The sequence below is a fragment of the Leucoraja erinacea genome, chromosome 26 (genome assembly GCF_028641065.1).
Source record: "Leucoraja erinacea ecotype New England chromosome 26, Leri_hhj_1, whole genome shotgun sequence".
Classification (NCBI taxonomy): Eukaryota; Metazoa; Chordata; class Chondrichthyes; order Rajiformes; family Rajidae; genus Leucoraja; species Leucoraja erinaceus.
The window spans coordinates 14,953,644-14,974,548 of record NC_073402.1 but is presented as its reverse complement, the minus strand read 5'-3'; the positions used below and the strand labels follow the sequence as shown (position 1 = coordinate 14,974,548).

At 41.8% G+C, this 20,905-nt stretch overlaps 1 protein-coding gene across 1 annotated transcript in view; it reads right to left on the bottom strand.

The window, feature by feature from the left end:
* Nucleotides 1-2,925: 2,925 nt before the first annotated feature.
* The window catches only part of LOC129709671 (disks large-associated protein 2-like), a 562,214-nt gene continuing 544,234 nt past the window's right edge, over nucleotides 2,926-20,905 (bottom strand). Inside the window, exons 10-14 of the mRNA XM_055656173.1 lie at nucleotides 20,654-20,748; nucleotides 17,427-17,851; nucleotides 11,135-11,226; nucleotides 9,917-10,069; nucleotides 2,926-7,554 (exon numbers count right to left, since the gene is read on the bottom strand). Coding sequence (XP_055512148.1) covers nucleotides 7,336-7,554; nucleotides 9,917-10,069; nucleotides 11,135-11,226; nucleotides 17,427-17,851; nucleotides 20,654-20,748 — 984 coding nt within the window. The 3' untranslated portion in view covers nucleotides 2,926-7,335. The remainder of the gene's footprint in view (nucleotides 7,555-9,916; nucleotides 10,070-11,134; nucleotides 11,227-17,426; nucleotides 17,852-20,653; nucleotides 20,749-20,905) is intronic.

Genomic DNA, 20,905 nt, shown 5'->3' with positions numbered 1-20,905 from the left:
GAAACTTAGTCATTCTGTATATGGATGGTAATATTGTATGTGATATTTTTATCTTCTTTTGTAAACACGGAATGCATATAAAATGACAACATTTGTATGGAATTTTGAAAAGATGAAAGACATTTTACACAGCAATACTTAAATTAAAAAATCTCGGTCAGAGCATTCTTAAAAATAGAAAAAAAAATGTTTCAATTAGTCTGCGTTCTTTTCTAAAGAACAGTGATGAAGACCCAATGACATTTCGCAGAATAATAACTAGCTCCTTGATTAAGCTGTATGGGATTTCTCATTTGGCACCTTTGGTCATTTTATTACAATGCTGTTTTTACTTTTGTGACACAGAGCTCATCATTTTATTAATCCAGTTTAACATTGATACATAGGATAATCGACCATAATTACACCTGGATTTTAGAAGGTAGAAAGTAGAAAATCCATTAAAGTGTTTGGGAATATATTTCTTAACAGGAGAGTTAAAATATGTTTCATTGGATGCAATGAGTCTGCAACATCCCATTCACTTAAGCCCCACCGTCAATTTCAAATCATTTTGCACTGACATTGTTGCATTTCTTGCTAACCCATCCTACAGTATGTGACGGAAGCTTTATGCATATAATAATACAGTGTGTGACTGAAGCTTGATTCTAAAATAAGTAACTTTAAAAAGGGGGAAATCACAGTTAATTTACAATAAAGTTATTTTACTTATTTTACCCCCACTGTGAAAATGATTGAGTAGTTCAATTCCCGATAACCCACCAACAAGAAGATATGCTACAATATCCATTGTTGCTCACGTCAGGTTATTTCCATCAATGGATCTGTCCTGCTTCTTTCAATGAAAGGAGATTACTATTATTTACTCCACTCGAAACTCCTTCCTTTCTCCACCTGGTTTCCTGTACATGAAACCCTGTTCATCTGGGTTTAATGCACACATCAGACTTCTAACTAATAAAGGCTCCTATTTAACATTTAATGTGCAAAACACTATTTAGCAGCATTCATTTTTAAACAGCAGATGGGATTAAAACTGAATTTCAGAGCCAAGAGCAAATCATGGTCCTCTCATTTGTATCTGCAAACATTAAATAATCAGATCCTTTATAGATTGCTTGTGACAATCCTTTAATCAATAATGGTGTAAAATTCCTGAACACAAAACATAATTCTGTTAGCAGTATTTTTTTTCTTGGTTGAAACCCCTAATCAATCTAAGTGGAAACCCCTACCATTAAGAACCTAACACTAATTTATAGCTCTGGCAATTAGGTGGCGAATATACTTCCAACTCAAAAGTTAGCTCGAAGCAGGCATTGAATTATTTTTTCGACTCAAATGACATGCAGTGTCAACAATTAAAACTCAGTTAACTGCCAGCTTTGAAAATAATGAGAAATAAGGAGTAAACTTAAAGTAACAATGAAAATGTACACAACTGTACAATTCATCTGAAACGAAATAGGTAGATTAACAGCTCAAACCCAAAGTATAAAATAATTTAAAAGTTCAGCTATGAATGTAACCTCATACGACTTTATAATATGTCAAGTTATTAAAATAATTAAATATCTCTTATTAAAACTAATTCCAACTTCTAAGTAAGTGAATAGCATTGCACAAAAGGTGATCATTTGGCTCATTAAGCTCATACTGGTTCTTTGAAAGAGATATTTAATTGGTTCCTCTTGCTCTTTTCCTATAGCTTTGTACATTTTTCAGTTTGAGTACTTATTATGAACCGCTGGGAAAGTCAGCATCTAATGTCCTTCATTAAATACTCTTGAGAAAGTCATGGTCACCTTGAATTGCAAAAGTCCTTATGGAGAAGGTGCTTCTACATTGCTGTTAAGGGTGAATTTGAAAATGTATTCAACAGTTAGAATTTATTCTCAAAAATGATGGAAAAATGGCAATGTGTTTCAAAATCACATTGATGTGCGACTTTGAGGGAAACTTGATAATGCCCTGGATTCTTCCAGTTTGTAGAGGTTTGTAAATTTGGGTGATGCTGTTAAAGAAGCCCTGGCGAGTAATTGCAGGGCATTTTGTAGGTGGTCCATTCTGTCTGCATGATGCATAGTGACAATAGGAATGAATATGTAGTGTTAGGACAGGATATAAATCAAGAGGGCTGCGCAGTCCTTGATTGTTGAGTTTCTTGAGCTGCTGGAGCTGTGCAAAATGGAGTGCATTCCATCAAACTCTTGATATGTGCTCGTAGATATGAGAATGATTTTAGATTGTCAGGAGTCACTCACTGCAGATTACTCATCTTTTCTTCTGTTCTTGCAACCTAGATAGTTATATTATCTGATCCAGTTTGATTTCTGGTAAGGCTGTTGAATTTCAAGCTTGTTAATCACTCTCCATGTGAATTGTCCACACCTGCCACTTGGTTGTCGTGCATTCGATTTGCCACCTCCAGCCCGTCCATGAATTTATTCTATTCTCTATGAATTTTTGACGAGGGATTTTAGGAGTGTGTGGTCAACAAGTATCTTCACTTTGAAACCCAAGGTGAGCAGGCTATCAGTTAATAAGACCCATGGGTAGCACAATCAAGGACACAGTCTCTGCATCTGCTGATGATTGTGGGTAGTTTGATAGGATGGTAAATGGCCAAAATGGATTTGCCCTGCTTTTTGTGTACAGAACATCTTGGACACTTTGTAGGATAGATGTCAGTACTGTAGCTCCGCTGGAACAACTTGGCTAGAGACGTTTAATTTAGTTTAGAGATACAGCGCGGAAACAGGCCCTTCGACCCACTGGGTCCACACCAACCAGTGATCCCCGCACATTAACACCATCCTACACCCACTAGGGACAATTTTGACATTTACCAAGCCAATTAACCTACAAACCTGCACATCTTTGGAGTGTGGGAGGAAACCGAAGATCTCGGAGACGGGGAGAATGTGCAAACTCCGTACAGACAGCACCCAAAGTCGGGATCGAACCCGGGTCTCCAGCGCTGCATTCGCTGTAAGGCAGCAACTCTACCGCTGCGCCACCGTGACCTGCGTGGGATTTCAAGCTTGCCATTTACAGCACTGCAACTGGGAGGTTATTAAAGCCCTAGCTTGGAATGTATTGAGTGACCTCAGCCCGGGTCTCCGGCGCTGTAAGGCAGCAATTTTTTCGCTGCGCCACCACGTCGTTCCATTCACTGCATGCTGCTTTCACCATTTAGCAAGCATACAGCATGCATCACCAAATCTCAATTTCAGGTTCACCTTATGCTGCTCTGGGCATGCATAAGTGTTTTTATACTCCTCATTGATCCGTTTGGTGCCCTGGCTTCAATAATTCAATAGTGGTTTATTTGTCACATATGCAACTGCACAGTGAAATTCCTTTTGCATTTCTTACACTTGCGGGCCCCGTCATTTTGTCATCCCATGAACTAAATAAATTGTAGTGGAACACAGTTTGGACCCGCAAGCTCAGTTCTGAATCTATTCTATGTGGTACGGTGATGATAGCAGAAAACAAAATGCACAGTACACCCAGAGTGAAGACAATACAAACATTACAACCAATATTGCATGGAATTAGAAATCCAAAACAGATGGCTTAATGAGGGCAAGGTTCATTTTGTCATTGTCGTGGCATCTATGTCTTTCAGGATCTGGCAAGTATGATCATTGGTGATGCTACCCAACCCATTCTTCATGGTAGGCACTGAAGCCAAAGCCCTCATCACTCAGCATGGATTCTGCCCCCTTGCTATGTGCTCTTGCAAGAGGTGTTAAACATGGAAGATTACTAATTCATCAGCTAAAGAAGAGTCATTGGTGGTATTCAGCTGAAGTCTTCCTTGCCCAGGTATGATGTTGTAAACAAGGATTAGTGGTTGCCGCTACATAAAAACCATTACATTAGATATAATTTTGTTCTACCTAGATACTAGTATTGAGGATTTTTTTTTGAGAACTTCACTGCCTGACAGGCTATGATATATATTATGGATGAGAAACTAATTAATTTTATGGAACAAAAAACTATGAATAGATATTTGGTAAGAATATTTCTTTACAAGTGCATTTCCAAGCCAATGCCTGAGACACTGGAAGAGTACACAGTAAACTAAAACAACTGGTTTTAGATGCATTGTCTGAGAACCTGGTTCCTCCAAGTAGCCTAGCTTTATTCTATTAGACCTCTGAAGTATGTTCTGAAGATCTTTCAGCCAAACAGAGTAATGAAATGGCACCTCAGGATGTGCTTTATACAATGCAGATCTACAGGGCAACATAGACGGACAGGATCTGGGGAAACAATAATTTTAAGAGATACCCCTGGATCCTGTCATGCTATGCCATTGTTTGACAGTACAGCGGATACAGAGCAAAAGGGGAAAGTGATTGGGCCCATCAAGCTCATTCCTTTCTGTAAATTCAAACACAATACTTGACATTCATTGCAGATCCTATGTTGGTGATCGGAGTTATTTTGTTTGCTAACTTGAATACAGGGCACACATCTCAATACTCTTTGCAATCGAGTGGCTGACAAGTTTTTAGGATGCCAATCAAATTTGGAACCTGTGATGATTTTGATGTGGACATGAAAAGATAAATCACAATTCCTAAGCAATAATACTGCAGATGCTAGAAATCCGATATAAAATCAAACAATACCGGAAACATACAGGAGGTCAGGATGCACCTGTGGCAGCGGAAGCAGAGTTAAAGTTTTGGATCATTAACCTTTTGTCAGAACGTCACGTTATTATACCTGAAACTTTAGAATGGAGACTCCTTAAATGTGTCATGCATGTGCGTTGAACTCTGCTTTTCAAATGACTGATGTCATTGTGGCACATTCAGTGAAACTGACTCACAGCTCCAGTAATCTGGTTCACTCTTGATATCCGGTGCTGGCTATGTGTCATTTCCTTGTTCATTTGACTGTACCATTTCCCCCCCAGTTTCATCCTGCATCCCAAGTGAGTGCAGTTTGGTGGGATACCGGCCACCTTAAGCTCCCCCCCTGCTGTGTAGGTGAATCAGGGTGCTGTGAATGGGAATGTGGAGAGAATAAAATGGCATTAGTGTACCTAAGTGAGTGGTGGATGGTTGGCACAGACTCAGTGGGCCGAAGGGCCTGCTTCCATGCTGTATGACTAGGAAGTTAATTTTAGAGACAGTGCATGTGATACAGTATATCATACATTTAATCCATTTGTTAGAGGTCACATCTCTACTGCTAAAACTCTGGTTCGCTCACCACAAGTACTACTTGTCCCACTAGGTATTTCCAGTGCCTTCTGTTTATAAAATTATTATTAATGTCCAGTGTTATTTGGAACTGATTGATAACTTATGTAAGTACATGGGGGTCATACCCCACTCAGTATGTGGTACAAAACCTGCAGGAAGACCCTTCAGAGCTATCTGTATAGTGAATGAATGTGAAGAACAATTGACGATTCTCTACCAGCAGAAATCTTTATATATAGAAGCCAGTTGTCATCACACTCGCCTCGATTCATTTGTCGGCTTCCATGTACAGATATAAAAGTCAGAGTAGAAGAATTAGCTAAAGGCTTCCCATACAGACAAGGATTGAACCGTCCACTGAAAGATTTTGATATAAATCAGTTCCATCAGTAAGAATAGTTGCCCGGTGATAATCAGCATTACCGTTTCAAAACAGCAGCAGTCTCGGCAACAAGGACCTCTGCAATCCTTCTGCTGGCTGCTCCTCCCATGACTATCTTCACAGAAATTGTGTTTACATTGCATTTAGTGACCCTGCTTATCATGCTGTTTAATATCATATGCCACTTGATATTATGGAATTTCAAAACAACGCGCATTCATTCTCTTTGAGATTTAGCCCAAATAATTTTTGCCACTATACAGCCTACTGCATATTACACACTTTTCTCAGTCTATGCATCCCGGCATTACCTTAACATGCAAATACAACCATTTCACACTTTCCAGGTCACAGCAGCAACCTGGACATATTGGCTGAAGCTTCCAACCCCTTCTCTCTGCATCATCATTTCCATTGTAGCTTTTGGTATATTCTTTTCCCCCCATTTTAGTATGCTCTTCTCATTATCTCGACTTTCTCTGCATTCCTTACTCTCAAGTGCTGATGCCCAGGGTAAATCTGATCTTAATCATAACATTTGGGGATGATAATATTTTAAAAATTCACATTTGTTTTAATACAATATTGTGCTCAAGTGAGGCCTAACAGTGTTGAAGAGGTTACGTGTTCCCTCTTTGTTCCTACCCACTGTCAGAATCAATCTCTCCCAGGTCAAATATACCCACAGGCAGACGGACAGCAAACCTTCCTCTACGTTGTCCTAGCAACATGAGAAATTGGACCCATTGAAGGGCCAGCCCTTGGCCTGGCATTATAGCCCTTCTCACGCCAGCTCAGCCTACTCATTCAGCAGGAGTGAGCGGCAGGGTATGGGCAAGGTTTTGTGCTGTGGACTCATGCTTACTGAGAACTAGGTTCAGCTTTCCTCTTGCGGCCATGGACAGAGAGACAGAGATGAGCTGCTTATGTTTGGTAACTCTATGGTTCGCTCACGTGTCTTTTGCCACCAAAGTCACGTTGTTTTCCGATAGGGGGTTTGCGCTGGATTCAGACTCAGGTCCCAGAAGCAAAGGGATGGTTTTCAATCCATCAACCTACCCCAATCTCCAAATGAAAACTTTTATGGACAGCCAGGGATAACTGAGTCGAGTAGCAACTGACCTCAGCTTTTTCCCAACCATTTCCTATGGAAATTCAGATTTTGGTTTTTGGATTCTCACAGATTTGTGTGTAAATCTGACATCTTCTAAAAAAAAAACTAATTCCTAAGACAAATTCAGCTACAGTCACAATGCCTCTGTGAAATGTAACACGTTAAGAATACATCACTGGCAAGGAGCATTATAGAAAGTTAATTACAGTGAAAGTGAATGATGAACATTTCACTGTGTCACAGGTCTGGTGTTTAGTCCTTAGTCCTGGTGAAACAGTTTCCTAGTGAAACAAAAGTTGAAAAATAAGAATGAATGTGGGATGTTTACCACATTATGCTTCCTCGGTGTGACTGATGGTCAGATGCGTTATAAAGAACATGTGCACAAAATATGTTCGACTGCAGCTTCAATTAAAAACTGAAGAAAATATAATTGGTCCACCGTGACAACATAAAGGAACACAAGAGGAATGTTAATGCTTGCTAGAACTGAGGCTAGACAGCAGGATTCAAATTATGCCCATAGTCTGGTTTCATCTTCCCTCGAACATGAGAAGTGAAGTTGAAGTTAAAGATAGGCTCCTGCCAAACGGCGTGGTGTGACTTCAAAGCCTGGTTTGAGCCTCGGGGATGTAGATTTCAATGCTATCTGCACTCTCTGTGGCAGAGTTTTGTCGATACGAAGCTGCTCTTTTAGCAGCCATGAGCCGTTTCCTCGCTTCTTGCCTCTGTCTGTCTGCAAGTTCCAATGACTTTTCCCGTGCCTGGGATAACCTTCCCTTCGGTGGTTTCTTTGGTATAGGAGGGGGCATCTTCATTTCATCCTATCAATAAAAAGAGTTTGGATAATGAGTTGCATTAGTACAATTTCCAGTCTACCTCTTTGTTTTCTTTTCTCAGTGTCAGTCTATTTCCTTTTTTAGTCAACTCATGTGTTTGCCAGTCGAGCTGCCACTTTATAAAACAATTGTTCGGCTGCATTGGGAGCATTGTGTGCGGTTCTGTTCACCCCATTACAGGATAGAACGGGGAGATTTTGGAGAGAGTGCAGAGGAGGTGCACCAGGATGTTGCCCGGATTAGAGGGTATAAAAAAGCATTCTCATGATGGTAACGTAATAATGAAAGAAAATTAAAACACAAATGGAGTTGAACTATTCAAGAACGATGGAGGAGATGGCAATGTCAGTGTGTGCCAAGTCAGAGGATAAGGAGAGAAAACAATGGCCCTGAAGATTGTGACTATATGGTGTCGGTCTTGTGGGCCAGACGGGATATATATAACTCTTCTAATATTTATCTTTGCGATTACCTATTCAGATTCACACGTTGAGCATGGGGGTGTCTTGTTGCTCTTTATTAGTATGACTGTGTGGCAATCTGAATTTCACTGTACATTAATTGGTACATGTGACAATAAACTGATCTTGAAAACCCTCGAAACCTTGTAAAGAACGGCTGTTTTCTTTAATCTCACACCAGAGATAACAGGCAAATTCAGAATAATACACAATCTTAATGTGAAAATGCACCTGATGTTTCTACAAGGGAAATGCAGTTATACCGCAAAATAACACAACAACACTAGAGGGCATAGTTGCTGGAAGACTTAAAACAAGAAGTGTGCTCAGAAATATGAGTGTGATTGTGCATTGGCATGGGTGTGCACTGACAGGTAACTTATGGAGAGCAACATATGTACTGTACATCCTTAATATTATCTAATGAATGAATTCATTTCACTTTTACATATTGTCGGATGATTTTTGAGTGAGGGGATGGAAATTTTGTCTCTTTTTGTCTCCACTTGGTCGATAATTTACAGCAGTGCACAGGAGAGGGGTTTAATGGTGATAGGTTTGAAAAAAAGTGAGCAAATGTGCCAGAGGAGAGAGACAGGTTGAAGAGTTTGGGGAATGAGCATTGGATGGTAAGAAGCTGGCATGGTCTGGGGATGAAGCAGACCATGATCTGGGGTTGAAGGAGAGCTAGAATGGCTCCAGAAAAGTGATATGTCTTGTTTGATTTGAGGGAGCTGACAGAGGGTGCGGAGAATGAGTGAGTGGTGCATGAGCAAAGGTACGGGGCTTGGAAGGAAAGGGGGTAGTATCAGTAAGTAAATGTGGCAGCGAGTGTAAGTGCAGGATTGGGAAGAGCAGAAAATACAATAGCAGAGGCATAAATGACTTCACTTTTGTGTAGATACTGTACATTTGTCTAAATTGCTCCAGCTTCTGAGCTAAACCAATTTAATGGTGCTTGTGAACACATAACCTGTTGACGCATGATGAGTATGGGAAAGGTGCCTTCGTAAAATGAAGGAGGTCATCACGTAACTAGATCACTGCACTGAGAGATATCATTATCAAAATGCAATCATCACCATCCTCTCTAAACCCAGGGATTCACAAAAGGCTAAGAAAGTTGACTCCCAAATTACTAGGCCCCCGTTTGATTTCTCCACATAACTTTGCCACAGTAATCTGTTCCTACATTATCACCTGCACGCATCCATAATTCCCACATCTTTGGGCTCCATCTTGACTCTTTTCTCTACCAGCAGTAGGCCTTAATTAAATAAATGGAGTGCCCTCCTCAGTAGTTCCCTTTCAGATTTCCGGAATGGTTCCCATACTCCTTTGACAAAATCATGCTCCCGTATGCAGGTTTGATTTCCCATTCGGCCATCTCTTTATTCACTGTCGCTCCTCCTAATGTATTGCCCTAACTACAAGAATGTAGATGGAAAGCCACTACGACTGCCATTGATCTTCATGTCACACCAGATTACCAGATTTTTCTATCAATGTTGGTATCTGTGGCTGCTTCTGCTTAAAAAAAGTTTTGAAACTTTTTCTTCTATTTGCAATATTATTAGCAAGGGGGGATTACCCTATGTGGTAAAAAGTTATGACTAAGTAATGGATTATGTGTCTGGAATTGTCAAAAATACATTTATGCTCTTTATTATTTTTGTTGCTTTTCATCATTGTCTCTCGATCAGAAATTATACAAACTTTAATCAAAATCATCCCTGCAACCATGACTTGAAGTTTGTATGTGCATGTTGGATTTTATTTTCTTATTATGGTGAGAAAACCTCTGCAAGCCACATTTGACCATACTCATAATGTAAGCTAAATCAGCATGAGCAGATTTGTACATGCCAAGCTCATGCACGTCTTACCTTTCTATCTGAAGCCTCCAGCAATTTCCAATTATTGGCCTTTATCTGTAACAACTCATCAAACTTCAAAGTCACGTCCTCAACGGACAGTTGCAAGAGATCCCAGAATCCTGCCAAGTCCTGGGAGGTAGGCAAAGGGAAAGCATTCGGATCCTGGGAACACAAAAGAAGCAACAACAGGAAAAAATCTAAAGCTTGCAAGTACAAGCGCTGGCCGATAAATGCGTCTCAGTGGCTTTCCCTCCTGATGTTTTATTGAGAGGGTGGGAAAGAGAAACTCATGGAGGCAGAAGATGACATCCAAGAAAGATTCTTATTTTAACATTAATGCCAGAAGACAATTCAGTTTTTATTATAAAGAAAAACACTGTGTTGAAATGATAGGCACAAAATGCTGGAGTAACTCAGCGGGTCAGACAGCATCTCCAGAGAAAATGGATAGGCGATGTTTCGGGTCAGGACCCTTCTTCAGACAGATGGATCCCAATATGAAACATCATCTAAGCATTTTATCCAGAGATGCTCCTGCCTAACTTACTAATCAAGTACCTATCAAACTCCGTTTTAAAAATACCCAATGACATGGCTCCACTTCTGCCTGTGACAATTAATTCAGATTGAATTCAATGAATTTATGAATTCACAGATTCACCACAAATTCTTCCTCATTTCCATTTTAAAGGTACATCGTTTTACTTTGAGGCTGTGCCTTCTGGTCCTAGACTCTCTAACTGGAACCATTCTCTCCACATCCACTATATCTACGCCTTTCATTATTCAGTAAGTTTCAATGAAATCCCCACTCATCCTTGTAAACTCCAGCGAGTACAGGCCCAGCATCATCAAACACTCAGCTGATAAAAGGATTAGCTAGTTCTAAGGTTGAAAGCAGGAGCTTCTTCAAAATAAAATGCATCAATTGTCACGTGTACCAAGGCACAGTGAAAAGCTTTTGTTGCATACTAGCCAGTCAGTGAAAAGACAAATCATGATTATATTCGAGCCATCCACAGTGTACAGACACATGATAAACGGAATAATGCATAATGCAAGATAAAGTCCAGCAAAGTCCGATTAAAGATAGTCTAAGGGTTTTCCACTGAGGTAGATAGTAGCTCAGAACTGCTCTCCAGCATGTGAACAGAATAATTCAAAGAGAGTCAATTCCCTCCCCTCTCTAAGCAGGACATGCCCCATCCCTCCACCCCGGCAATTTACCATGTTCTGCTGGCAAAGTCGGTAAAACTGCTGGAACTTCTGTGACATAAGAAGTTGAGCGCTGCCCACTGCACTGCGGATCTTTTCAAGCACTAAAACACAGAGGGAGAGGTACGTTAGATTCTAAATACAAATGTTGCACCAGAACAGTAAATCATTAATCATAAACGAATTAGCTCCCAAAACTACATTTTTCTCAACCCCCAATTGAAAGGGAGTTCAGACTGCCTACTCCTCGGATTTTATGAAGGCCTCTCTTGTGTGCCACAAGGAGACATATCACACAGTTGTGCAGTAACATGGACAGAAGAGTGCAGGGTCAAATAATCATCCTGCCAGTTGTCTCTGTGAGATGATAGGGATAGAAAATAAGTGAAATGTTTTGAAGAGGTTGTTTCTTGACAGTAGTGGAATGAAGAGACATCATCCAGGAGGATGGGCTCATGTTGTCGACCTCCTCGTGCTGAGCCCTGCCAAGTGACCTCAGTCAGGCGACAACAACAAACAGAGACAGCAGCAGCGCCGCAGCTTGGCGCCAACCCGGAGCATGCGTCCTTTTTAGGGCGGGCACCTACGGATGTCGAACCGGATGGCTGGCATCGCCCTGCTGCAGACTTCTGCTGCCTCAAACGCAAGAAGAAGATCCAGGAGGAGACCAAGGTCAATATCTGTTCACATTTTTTGTTGCAGCAACTTTCTCAAATCTGGAATGTACTGTTGAAAAGGGAAAGCCTGTAGAGTCAACAGCAGCCATCAGAAAGGAACTGGATAAAAACTTGAAAGACAAATTGTTGAGTCATTGGAAAAGAATAGAAGAGTGAGATTCAAATTAGAAAGCTAATTTAGGACAGTGGAAGTCAAATGTAATTATTGTTGCATTATTGTAATTATGCTCCTAAAGCTTACGCCCCTTAGTCTAGTTCAGTCAAACACTGAGTCAAGCACTGGACCACTAAACTTTATTTTTTGAACAAACAACGAATCCCCTATACAATACCTAACCACCGCAGGTTCGATCCTTGTCATTGCCTGGCCAAGCCCTTCAGCCTCGTGCAAGCAGACACTGCCAAAAGGTCACGCAGTCCCAAGCGCCCTTCCGGCAGATCGACAACGGACCACGAACCATGCACGGGCGAACTACATGGGGGTGGCTCCCCTTACAAGCCAATCACACATATCGATTACATTAAAGTATTATTGACAGTTCAACCTAATTACAAAGAGTTCCATTACAATGTTTCTACAGAAGCTTCTAGAAAGAAGTTAGCTAACTGAATAATGACACATTTCCCCAGGCAATATAAACAATTCAGCCAGGGCTTCACACTTCAGCCAATCATCAAACTGCAGTACAACCATTCAGCAACAATATTAACATTATTTACAATCCCTTTGCAGCTATCCAATCAAAACAATGCATCTACCACACCTTGGAGTTTATTTGCAGAATCCACATACATTTTAACACATACAATTCTGGACCTCACCTTATCTGATATATCTAGGACCTAGACTTCCTGGCACCAGCTCGCAGCCTCTGGCTTTTTACAGAAAAAGGCTAACAACCCATGTAGATGCATAAATCCTTTACTTTATACTAACTCTGATTTATCCAGGATTTACACAATCAACATTTCATGCAAGACACTGGGCAATATGCCACTGGGCAATATGATTCATTGATGTGAAAAATAACAATAGCATAGGAAAAGTATGCACCTTTATAAGGAACCGGGAAAGGAAGAGCAGAAGATGGCATAGGTGGTGGAGCTGTTGCCTCACAGCACCGGAGACCTGAGTTTGATCCTGGCTATGGATCTATCTGTGTGGAGTTTGCACGTTCTCCTTGTGACCACGTGGGTTTTATCTGGGTGTTCTGGTTTCCTTTCGCATCCCAAAGATGTGTGGGTTTGTAGGTTAATTGGATTGTAAATTGCCCCTTGCATGTAGAGAGTGGATGTAAAAAGTGGGATAATATAGAACTGATGTGAATGGGCGATTGATGGTCGATGTCAACTCAATGGGCCAAAGGCCAAAGGATTCCAAGCTGTATCTTTTAACCAATTTAATAAATGACACATTAGGATTATCAGCATTAAAAGGGCTTTCTCACGGTGCGACCTGATGCAAGACTTAACAAGAGTTTAACATCGTGGGAACCTCCTGCGATAACAGTACGGCATTCATGGACCACCGAGGACCTCCGTGGCGCTAACGGCAGGTAGTCGTGTAACTTTGTAAGGTCGGGAGAAAATTCAAACATTTTTGAATTTCTGCAAGAGTAACTTGAGCACTTTTTGGTGAGTGTTGCAACATTGTATGAACGCAGATGCCATTGTGATATCCGTGTGATATCCGTAATGACTCTTGCGGGTACCGTGGGAACTCCTGCGAACGGTAAACCTGGAAGATTGACAGAGGGGACATAAGGTGAGTAAAAAAGGTGATCTCAATATCACCAATGGACCATGTGTCCATTGAGGACGTCCCACCTAATTGTCATTGTTTGAGAATCTTTTTCACAGTAAAAGGCTGCATGAGTGAAAGGTGGGGACAGGGAGGTGGAGTCTTTTCTTGTCCATCTGGGGGGAGGAGGAGCGAGAACAGAACTATGGGACACAGAGGAGTGTGGGGAGGGATGCATCTATGACACTTGCGGGTAACCCACATTCACTAGTTAACTAGCTGAAAGTGATCGACATTTATCTTTCTCAACGAGGACTGCGATCTGTCAATCGAACCAACTTTCAAAAAAGCACCCTCGTGGATTTTTGAAGTATAATTCTCCTCTGAATCCAATTATGATACTGGCAGGGTGTATTCTGAGATGCATTGAGCAACATATAGACGATACACAACAGACAATCGACAATAGGTGCAGGAGTAGGACTTTCGGCCCTTTGAACCAGCACCGCTATTCAAAGTGATCATGGCTGATCATCCACAATCAGTACCCCGTTCCTGCCTTCTCACCAAATCCCTTGGTTCTGCTATCTTTAAAAGCTCTATATTGAAATCATCTAGAGAATTGGCCTCCACTGTCTTCTGAGGCAGAGAATAAACAGTGCTTTTGAAACTGCTTTGACGAACACCCGAGGAAATGATAGACGCTATTTCTGGCCAGCTTCACTTGGAGTTGTGCTGGTGAGCTGAGAAAGTAAAAGAGACGCGAACGCATTGTAATCATGGGCAAGGGACACGGTCTTTCTCAAGCTCCTAGATACAGGACGATAGAATGCAACACTGTCTCCGCCCCCCGTCAACTCAGCTGCCCCCTTTATTGCCCAATAACTCCGTCGTGAATCCATCGTTGCTATTTTTTTTGTTTAAATCTTCGTTTTGATTTGTACTCGCCAAAGAAAACGAACAACTAAATTTAGAGCAATCTTTTCCTCGCTCCATCGTTCGTGGACAAAATGCCAACCCATACTGTTTTACATTCCTTCCCTATTCTAAAAACCCCAAAACATGTTAACTAATTCGTCCCATCTGCAGCTGCAAGAGTGTTGATGTAAGACTTGCAGAGATGCCTCTCAGAAAAGCGCAAAGAAAGGGGTCAAAGAAAGTCAGAAAGTTTTTAGCCATGCAGGTAAATGCGGGGGAGACTCAGCAAGAGAGGCAGGTGGAGAGGCAAGAGGAGATGCCAGAGATACCACTGCCTGTGGGCTCCTTGGAGCAGGGAGAGGGTGATCAAGGTGGATTTGAGATTGCCTCCCCAGTAGCTGTTGCCTCCCCAAAAGCCTCAGCAGCCGATAACATAAAGGGAAGATGGCAGAAGGTAAGGCCATATAACTTCAACAGGGAACAAGAGGGGGAACTGTTGGAGTGGTACCAATGCAATGAGATTCTCTATGACAAATCTAGAGAGGATTATAGAAATAGGGAGACAAAGCGCAACCTGCTGGAGACGAAGGCTGCGGAGTATCCCGGGTGCTCATGTGAGTATCTATAACAATATATTAGTTTATGTACAGGAGAACAATTTAATGTTATCCATGATTTAAAAACATACAATGCTACAGATGTAAAAGTGCTGTTTTTGCAGTTACCTTTAATTTATCTTATAAGTCTGTCTTTTCCCTGCAGCTGCAATGTAAAAGTAGTGGCAGACAGCTTTTACACCCTCTTTGTTTGAAGTAGGAATCATGTCTAAGCAGTTGCTCATATTGTCCAAATTGAGGTCTCCGTTGAAACATGGGCTTAACCCAGTGAGACTTCCTCTTAATTCTCTTTTTAATTAATCTCACCCTTCTGCCTTCACGCAAGCGTTTTCGATGCACATGTTGCGCTAATGCATACTGCGCGTCAATGAAAATAACAACCAGCCTGTACTCGAACCAACTTTGTATAGGCATGTCTGCAAATGAGCCAATTCTACGAACGGAGGATATTTATATAGTGTGTGAAAAAAAGTGACATAATTTGTGCCACGTGATTAACTACACTACAGTCCACAATGTTCATTCACGATTAACGGGAAAGATCGGGAAACGGAAAGTCACTCGCACAAATGACAGAATTGCCGAGTACCGTGGGAACTCTTTATCTACCCCCCGTTATATCGTGCGGAACTCGTGCTGGACCACGGCCACTTCACTCTGGTGACATCTTGTGTCAGGTCGCACCGTGAGAACCGGCCAATAATTTTATCAGCTCAATTCAGCAATAAATACTCTCCTCCACTAAATTTGCATTTGCACAGCGGTTTGATTTTCACATCTATAATCAGAGAGAGAAGCTTGTGCAATTCCAAACTTTCCCCAGGCTCAGATGTTTACGATGATTCCTTAACATTTTTGGAAAGTTTTATCTTCCAGCATACACTAATGTTACTGTCAGGAAATTTGGGCAAAATTCCCATCAAAAAGATCTCGTTCTCATGTCGCAGTTTAATTTTAGTGTGTTTGATCTAGATAATTTCCAGGTTTGTAGGTTAATTGGCTTCTGTAAATCATCCCCAGTGTGTAGGATAGAAATAGTGTATTGGTGATCTCTGGTCGGCATGGACTCGGTGGGCTGATATTCAAAACTAAACTAATATTGTGTTGGAAGGAACTACTGATGGTGGTTTAAACCAAAGATAGACACGAAGTGCTGGAGTAACTCAGCGGATCAGACAGCATCTCTGGAGAAAAGGAATAGATGGCATTTTGAGTCGAGACCCTTCTTCAGACTGAGAGTCAGGGGAAAGGGAAACAAGAAATATAAACGGTGATGTAGAGAGATATATATACATCAAACTTGTGCCAGGTAATAAAATATTCTGGCCAAATGGCCAGAAACAGCTTGATTGTCATCCGTTGATTATATATATAATGAGGGTGCGAAAAATAACTGAGCATATCAATAGGAAAATGGGGGAAAAGTGGAGTTATTTTATACACTTCTAAACTCATTAAGACGCAACGATATAAAACTCAGGGAAAGGTTGCTGCCCAAGCTGATGATATTGGACAGAAAAAGATCCGCACCCTTTCACAACGTATCACAGATTGTCCACCACAATTTGTGAAACATTGTGCATCAAAATATATCCACTCGTCAACCCACCCAAAAGCATGTGATGTGTAGGAAGGAAATGCAGATGCTGGTTTACACCAAAGAAAGACACAAAATGCTAGAGTAACTCAGCGGGACAGGCAGCATCTCTGGAGAGAAGCAATGGGTGACATTTCAGGTCGAGACCCTTCGTCAGAGCAACAAAATAACATATATTATGAACACAAAGTGCTGGTGCAATCAGCAGGTCAGGCAGGCTCTCTGGAGGACATGGAAAGGCACCGTTTTGAGTTGGTACTCTTCTTCCCTGACCCGATAGGTCCTCTCTTCGTGTTCCCCAGAGAATCTGCCTGAGCCGCTGAGTTATTCCTGCACCTTGTATTCAACGCAAAATTCCAGCATCTTTGATTCCTTGAGTCAACACATAAGATGAAAGAGGTTATATTGGGAAAGAATCAAGGGGATTCATTTCTCATCTCGAAAGGCATTTGAAACAAGTGCAAATGATCGTTATCACAGAATAACACTTTTACTAAGACACTTAAAGGGCCTGTCCCACTTATCATTTGCGCGTAACGCAGGTGGCACGTGAGGATTTTGAGAATCCCAAAACACTGGGGCGCCGTGCGCTACCGTGTGTCACTGCATATCCCTCCCTGCCTCACCACGCGCCATGCGCGCGTAATGCACGCCATGAGCATGTCGTGTGTCGTGACGCGTAATTATTTCGCGTAAATTACGCGCAAATGACGCACAAGTGGGACAGGCCCTTAAATATGTGACCAGAACTCACCCTCTTCAGGTAGGTCATTGTCCTCAGCTTCTCTCTCCATCTGCTGACACCAACCCTCCAATCGTTCTACCTCTGCCTGCAGCAACTTGATAAACCAGTCGCCATCTCTGTGGCACGGAGACACTCTGCCGGGTTCTGGGTGGTTGTGAACACTGGATTCTCCCCAGTGGTCCTGGCGTTGGGGGTCAGCACTCTCATAGCGCATCCGGTAATCATCCCTGTACGCCCACTGTCCCTGTGTGTGAACAGTTCTGAACGACGTGTACTCATTGGACTGCTCTGGCTCTGAGGAATGCCGCACAAACGGCTGGCTGAACTGGAAGCCCTTGTCCTCTGTGCTCACGCACACCCCCGGGATGCCTTCGAGTTCCAGGTCAGCCTGCACACTTGTTGTCACACTGTTTGATCGTTTAAATCTGGCATGTCTAGAATAAAGGAAAAATTGATTAAACAATGCATCCAGCACAGTACCTTGCAGAGGCTGTCCTGCTCTGTGAAGGTGTTCACGTCCCACCCCTTCGATCACAATTTTGAGGACACAAGCTTTGCTTCCTTGCTTCAGCCAAATGTCCATTCCTTATTTAAAAATCAAAGTGCTGGAGGAACACAGTGGTCAGGCAGTATTCGCAGAGGGAAAGGAACAAGGTTCTGTTTTGGATCGGGACCCTTCTTCATTCGCAAAATATCGTCTGTCCACTTCCCTCCATAGATGTTGCCTGACCTACTGACTTCTCCAGCACTTGTTGTATGCTGAAGATTCCAGCATATGCAGTCTCTTGTGTGTATGCTCCTTATTATTAATGGAGATCATGAAAGTCCTCTATCTGATCTGATTCTCATATCACTCAACATCCAAATAGGTGCATTTTACATTGGGGTCTAAGTGCATGCTTCCATGTTGGGGGTGGAGAGGTTCCAAAGGAGAGATAAAAGTGATAATATCAGGCTTAGTCTGAAGAAGGGTCTCGACCTGAAACGTCACCTATTCCTTCGCTCCATAGATGATCCCTCACCCGCTGAGTTTCTCCAGCATTTCTGTCTATCTTGAATTTTTCCTACATCCGCAGTTCTTTCTTAAACATATCAGGCTGATTTATTTAGATGTGATTTATTTAGATGTGATCATATAGATTTATATAGGCCAGAAAAGTTGTTTGTGTTTACTGGCCCCACAATGCTCTCCAGTTGCATTGGCAGGATAAGTGAACCTAGGTTGATGTCCTCTCTCTGACTAACATCGCCAGCACTAACGCACTAACTATACTCAAACAGTTCTGTTCGGCAGGCATATTGCTCGGATGCCTGATACCAGGTTCCCAAACTCTATCCTGTTCACCTTCAAGGCTAAAGGTTACCAGATGGACAGAGGAAAATATTTAAGGATATTCTCAAAACCTCACTGGGAACATGTAACATCCTTAATGATTCATGCGAAGCCGTGGCATGTGTCCACTGAAAATGGAGTAGTACTTTGGATGGCATTGAGCCCTTTATGCTGGGGTACATGGGAACAAAGCATGACTGATCATCCTATACAGTACCCCATTCCTGATTTCTCCCCATATCTCTTGATTCCATTATCCCTAAGAGCTATATCTAAATCTCTCTTGAAAACATGCAGTGAATTGGCCTCCACTGCCTTCCGTGGCAGAGAATTCCACATTCACAACTCTCTGGGTGAAAACATTTTTCTTCATCTCAGTCCTAAATGGCCGACCCCTTAGTCACTGGCACTTATATACTAGCATTACACACCAGGGACAATTTGAAATGTTTTTTTTTACCGAATCAACATACAAATACTCTAGTACTTTATATTACTTGCAGCTGGTGGCAGGTGGAGTGATGGAAGTAATTAGGAAGAGCAATGGGGAATATATCTACATCAGGCAGCTGAGGTGGGAGAAGAGATTTGACAGTGGCAGGAACAGGTAGTGACAGAGAAGGGCGATGCATTGCAGGAGAAAGAAAGCTGGTGGATTTGGGTCATGTTAATCAGCTGAACAATTTGACTTGGGAACTCAGCGGGTTACTGGAGTTCAGGCTCCTGCAGTGCAAGCAGTTGGGGAAGAAAGCAGACAGGAAGATTGAGTTTTTTTGACATTAAACAGAGGAGTTTTAGCTTGTGCAGATCATAATACTAGACAAACAGCAGGAGAAACCAATAATGCCTTGTAGATTATAGAACGGATGAAGGAGGTGGTACTGGGTATTGGTCATGTACATGTGGAAGTGGAATTCTAATTCTGAAATCTCTCATCTGAGCTGTGAGGTTGTGCTTGCTTCTGGGAATGTTCTACCATAATCAGCAGGGCTTGATCGAGCATTGAGCAACTTTCTCTTTGATTCTGTGTTTGTGGAGAATCAAAGGATGTAATCAATTCATCTACATCATAGGCGATTTATTTCACTGTTGGATGTGAAAACGGTTTGCTGAGAGGATACACTAATTACCCAGTAAATGCAGCTTCGGGTTATGGTTCACAGTGAGATTGAGCTGAATTTCATGCTGGCCTCTGGGGCAAAGAAGCTTTGAATGACTCCAATAAAGCAGTGGGTGATCTATTGGTAAATGAGCAGATGTACTTAAGATCATAAGATGTTAAGACATAGAAGCAGAATTAGGCCATTCAGCCCATTGAGTCTGCTCCACCATTCGCCCATGGCTGATTTATTTTTGTCTCTTAACTCCATTTTCCTGTCTTTGCCCTGTAACCTTTGATACTATTACTAATCAAAAACCTATCAATCTCTACTTTAAAAATACCCAATGACTTGGCCTCCACAACCATCTGTGGTAATTAAGTCCATCAATTCACCACCCCTTGGCCAAAGACATTCCTCCCTTTCTCCATTCTAAAGCTACATCGTTTCATTCTCAAGCTGTGCACTCTGGTCCGACTCCTAGAAACATCCTCTCCACAACCACTCTATCTGAGCCTTTCATTATTCAGTAGGTTTCAATGAGATCTCCCGTTATCCTTCTAAACTCCAGCGAGTACAGACCCAAAGCCATAATATGCTTCTCATATGTTGACACAATTATCCCTGGGATCATCTGGTGAGGCAGCATCTATGGAGCGAAGGAAATAGGCAACGTTTCGGCTGGAAACCCTTCTTCAGTGTGACAATGCACCAAATTATTTCCTTCTCCGATATCTGATCCTCCGATTCCACAAGCAATAAAATAAATATTCATTTCTAATGAATGAAGATGACTAGCTTACCGTTTATTATCTTCAACCTGTACCCCAATTGAATGGAATTCTCGAAGGCCTTTACTCTCTGTGTCAGAATCAGTCATAGTCTCTGAACTATCCACCTGATGCAATGAAACAGAGTGAAATCTTATTATAGCCACTGAACAAGAAACCCATTTACTGTCCGTGACTAAATAGAAAAAACAAACTTAGGAAACATTAGATTTTATGGCACAGTTTGCATTCACATGCACTACAATGATAAAACTGTAATGTGGA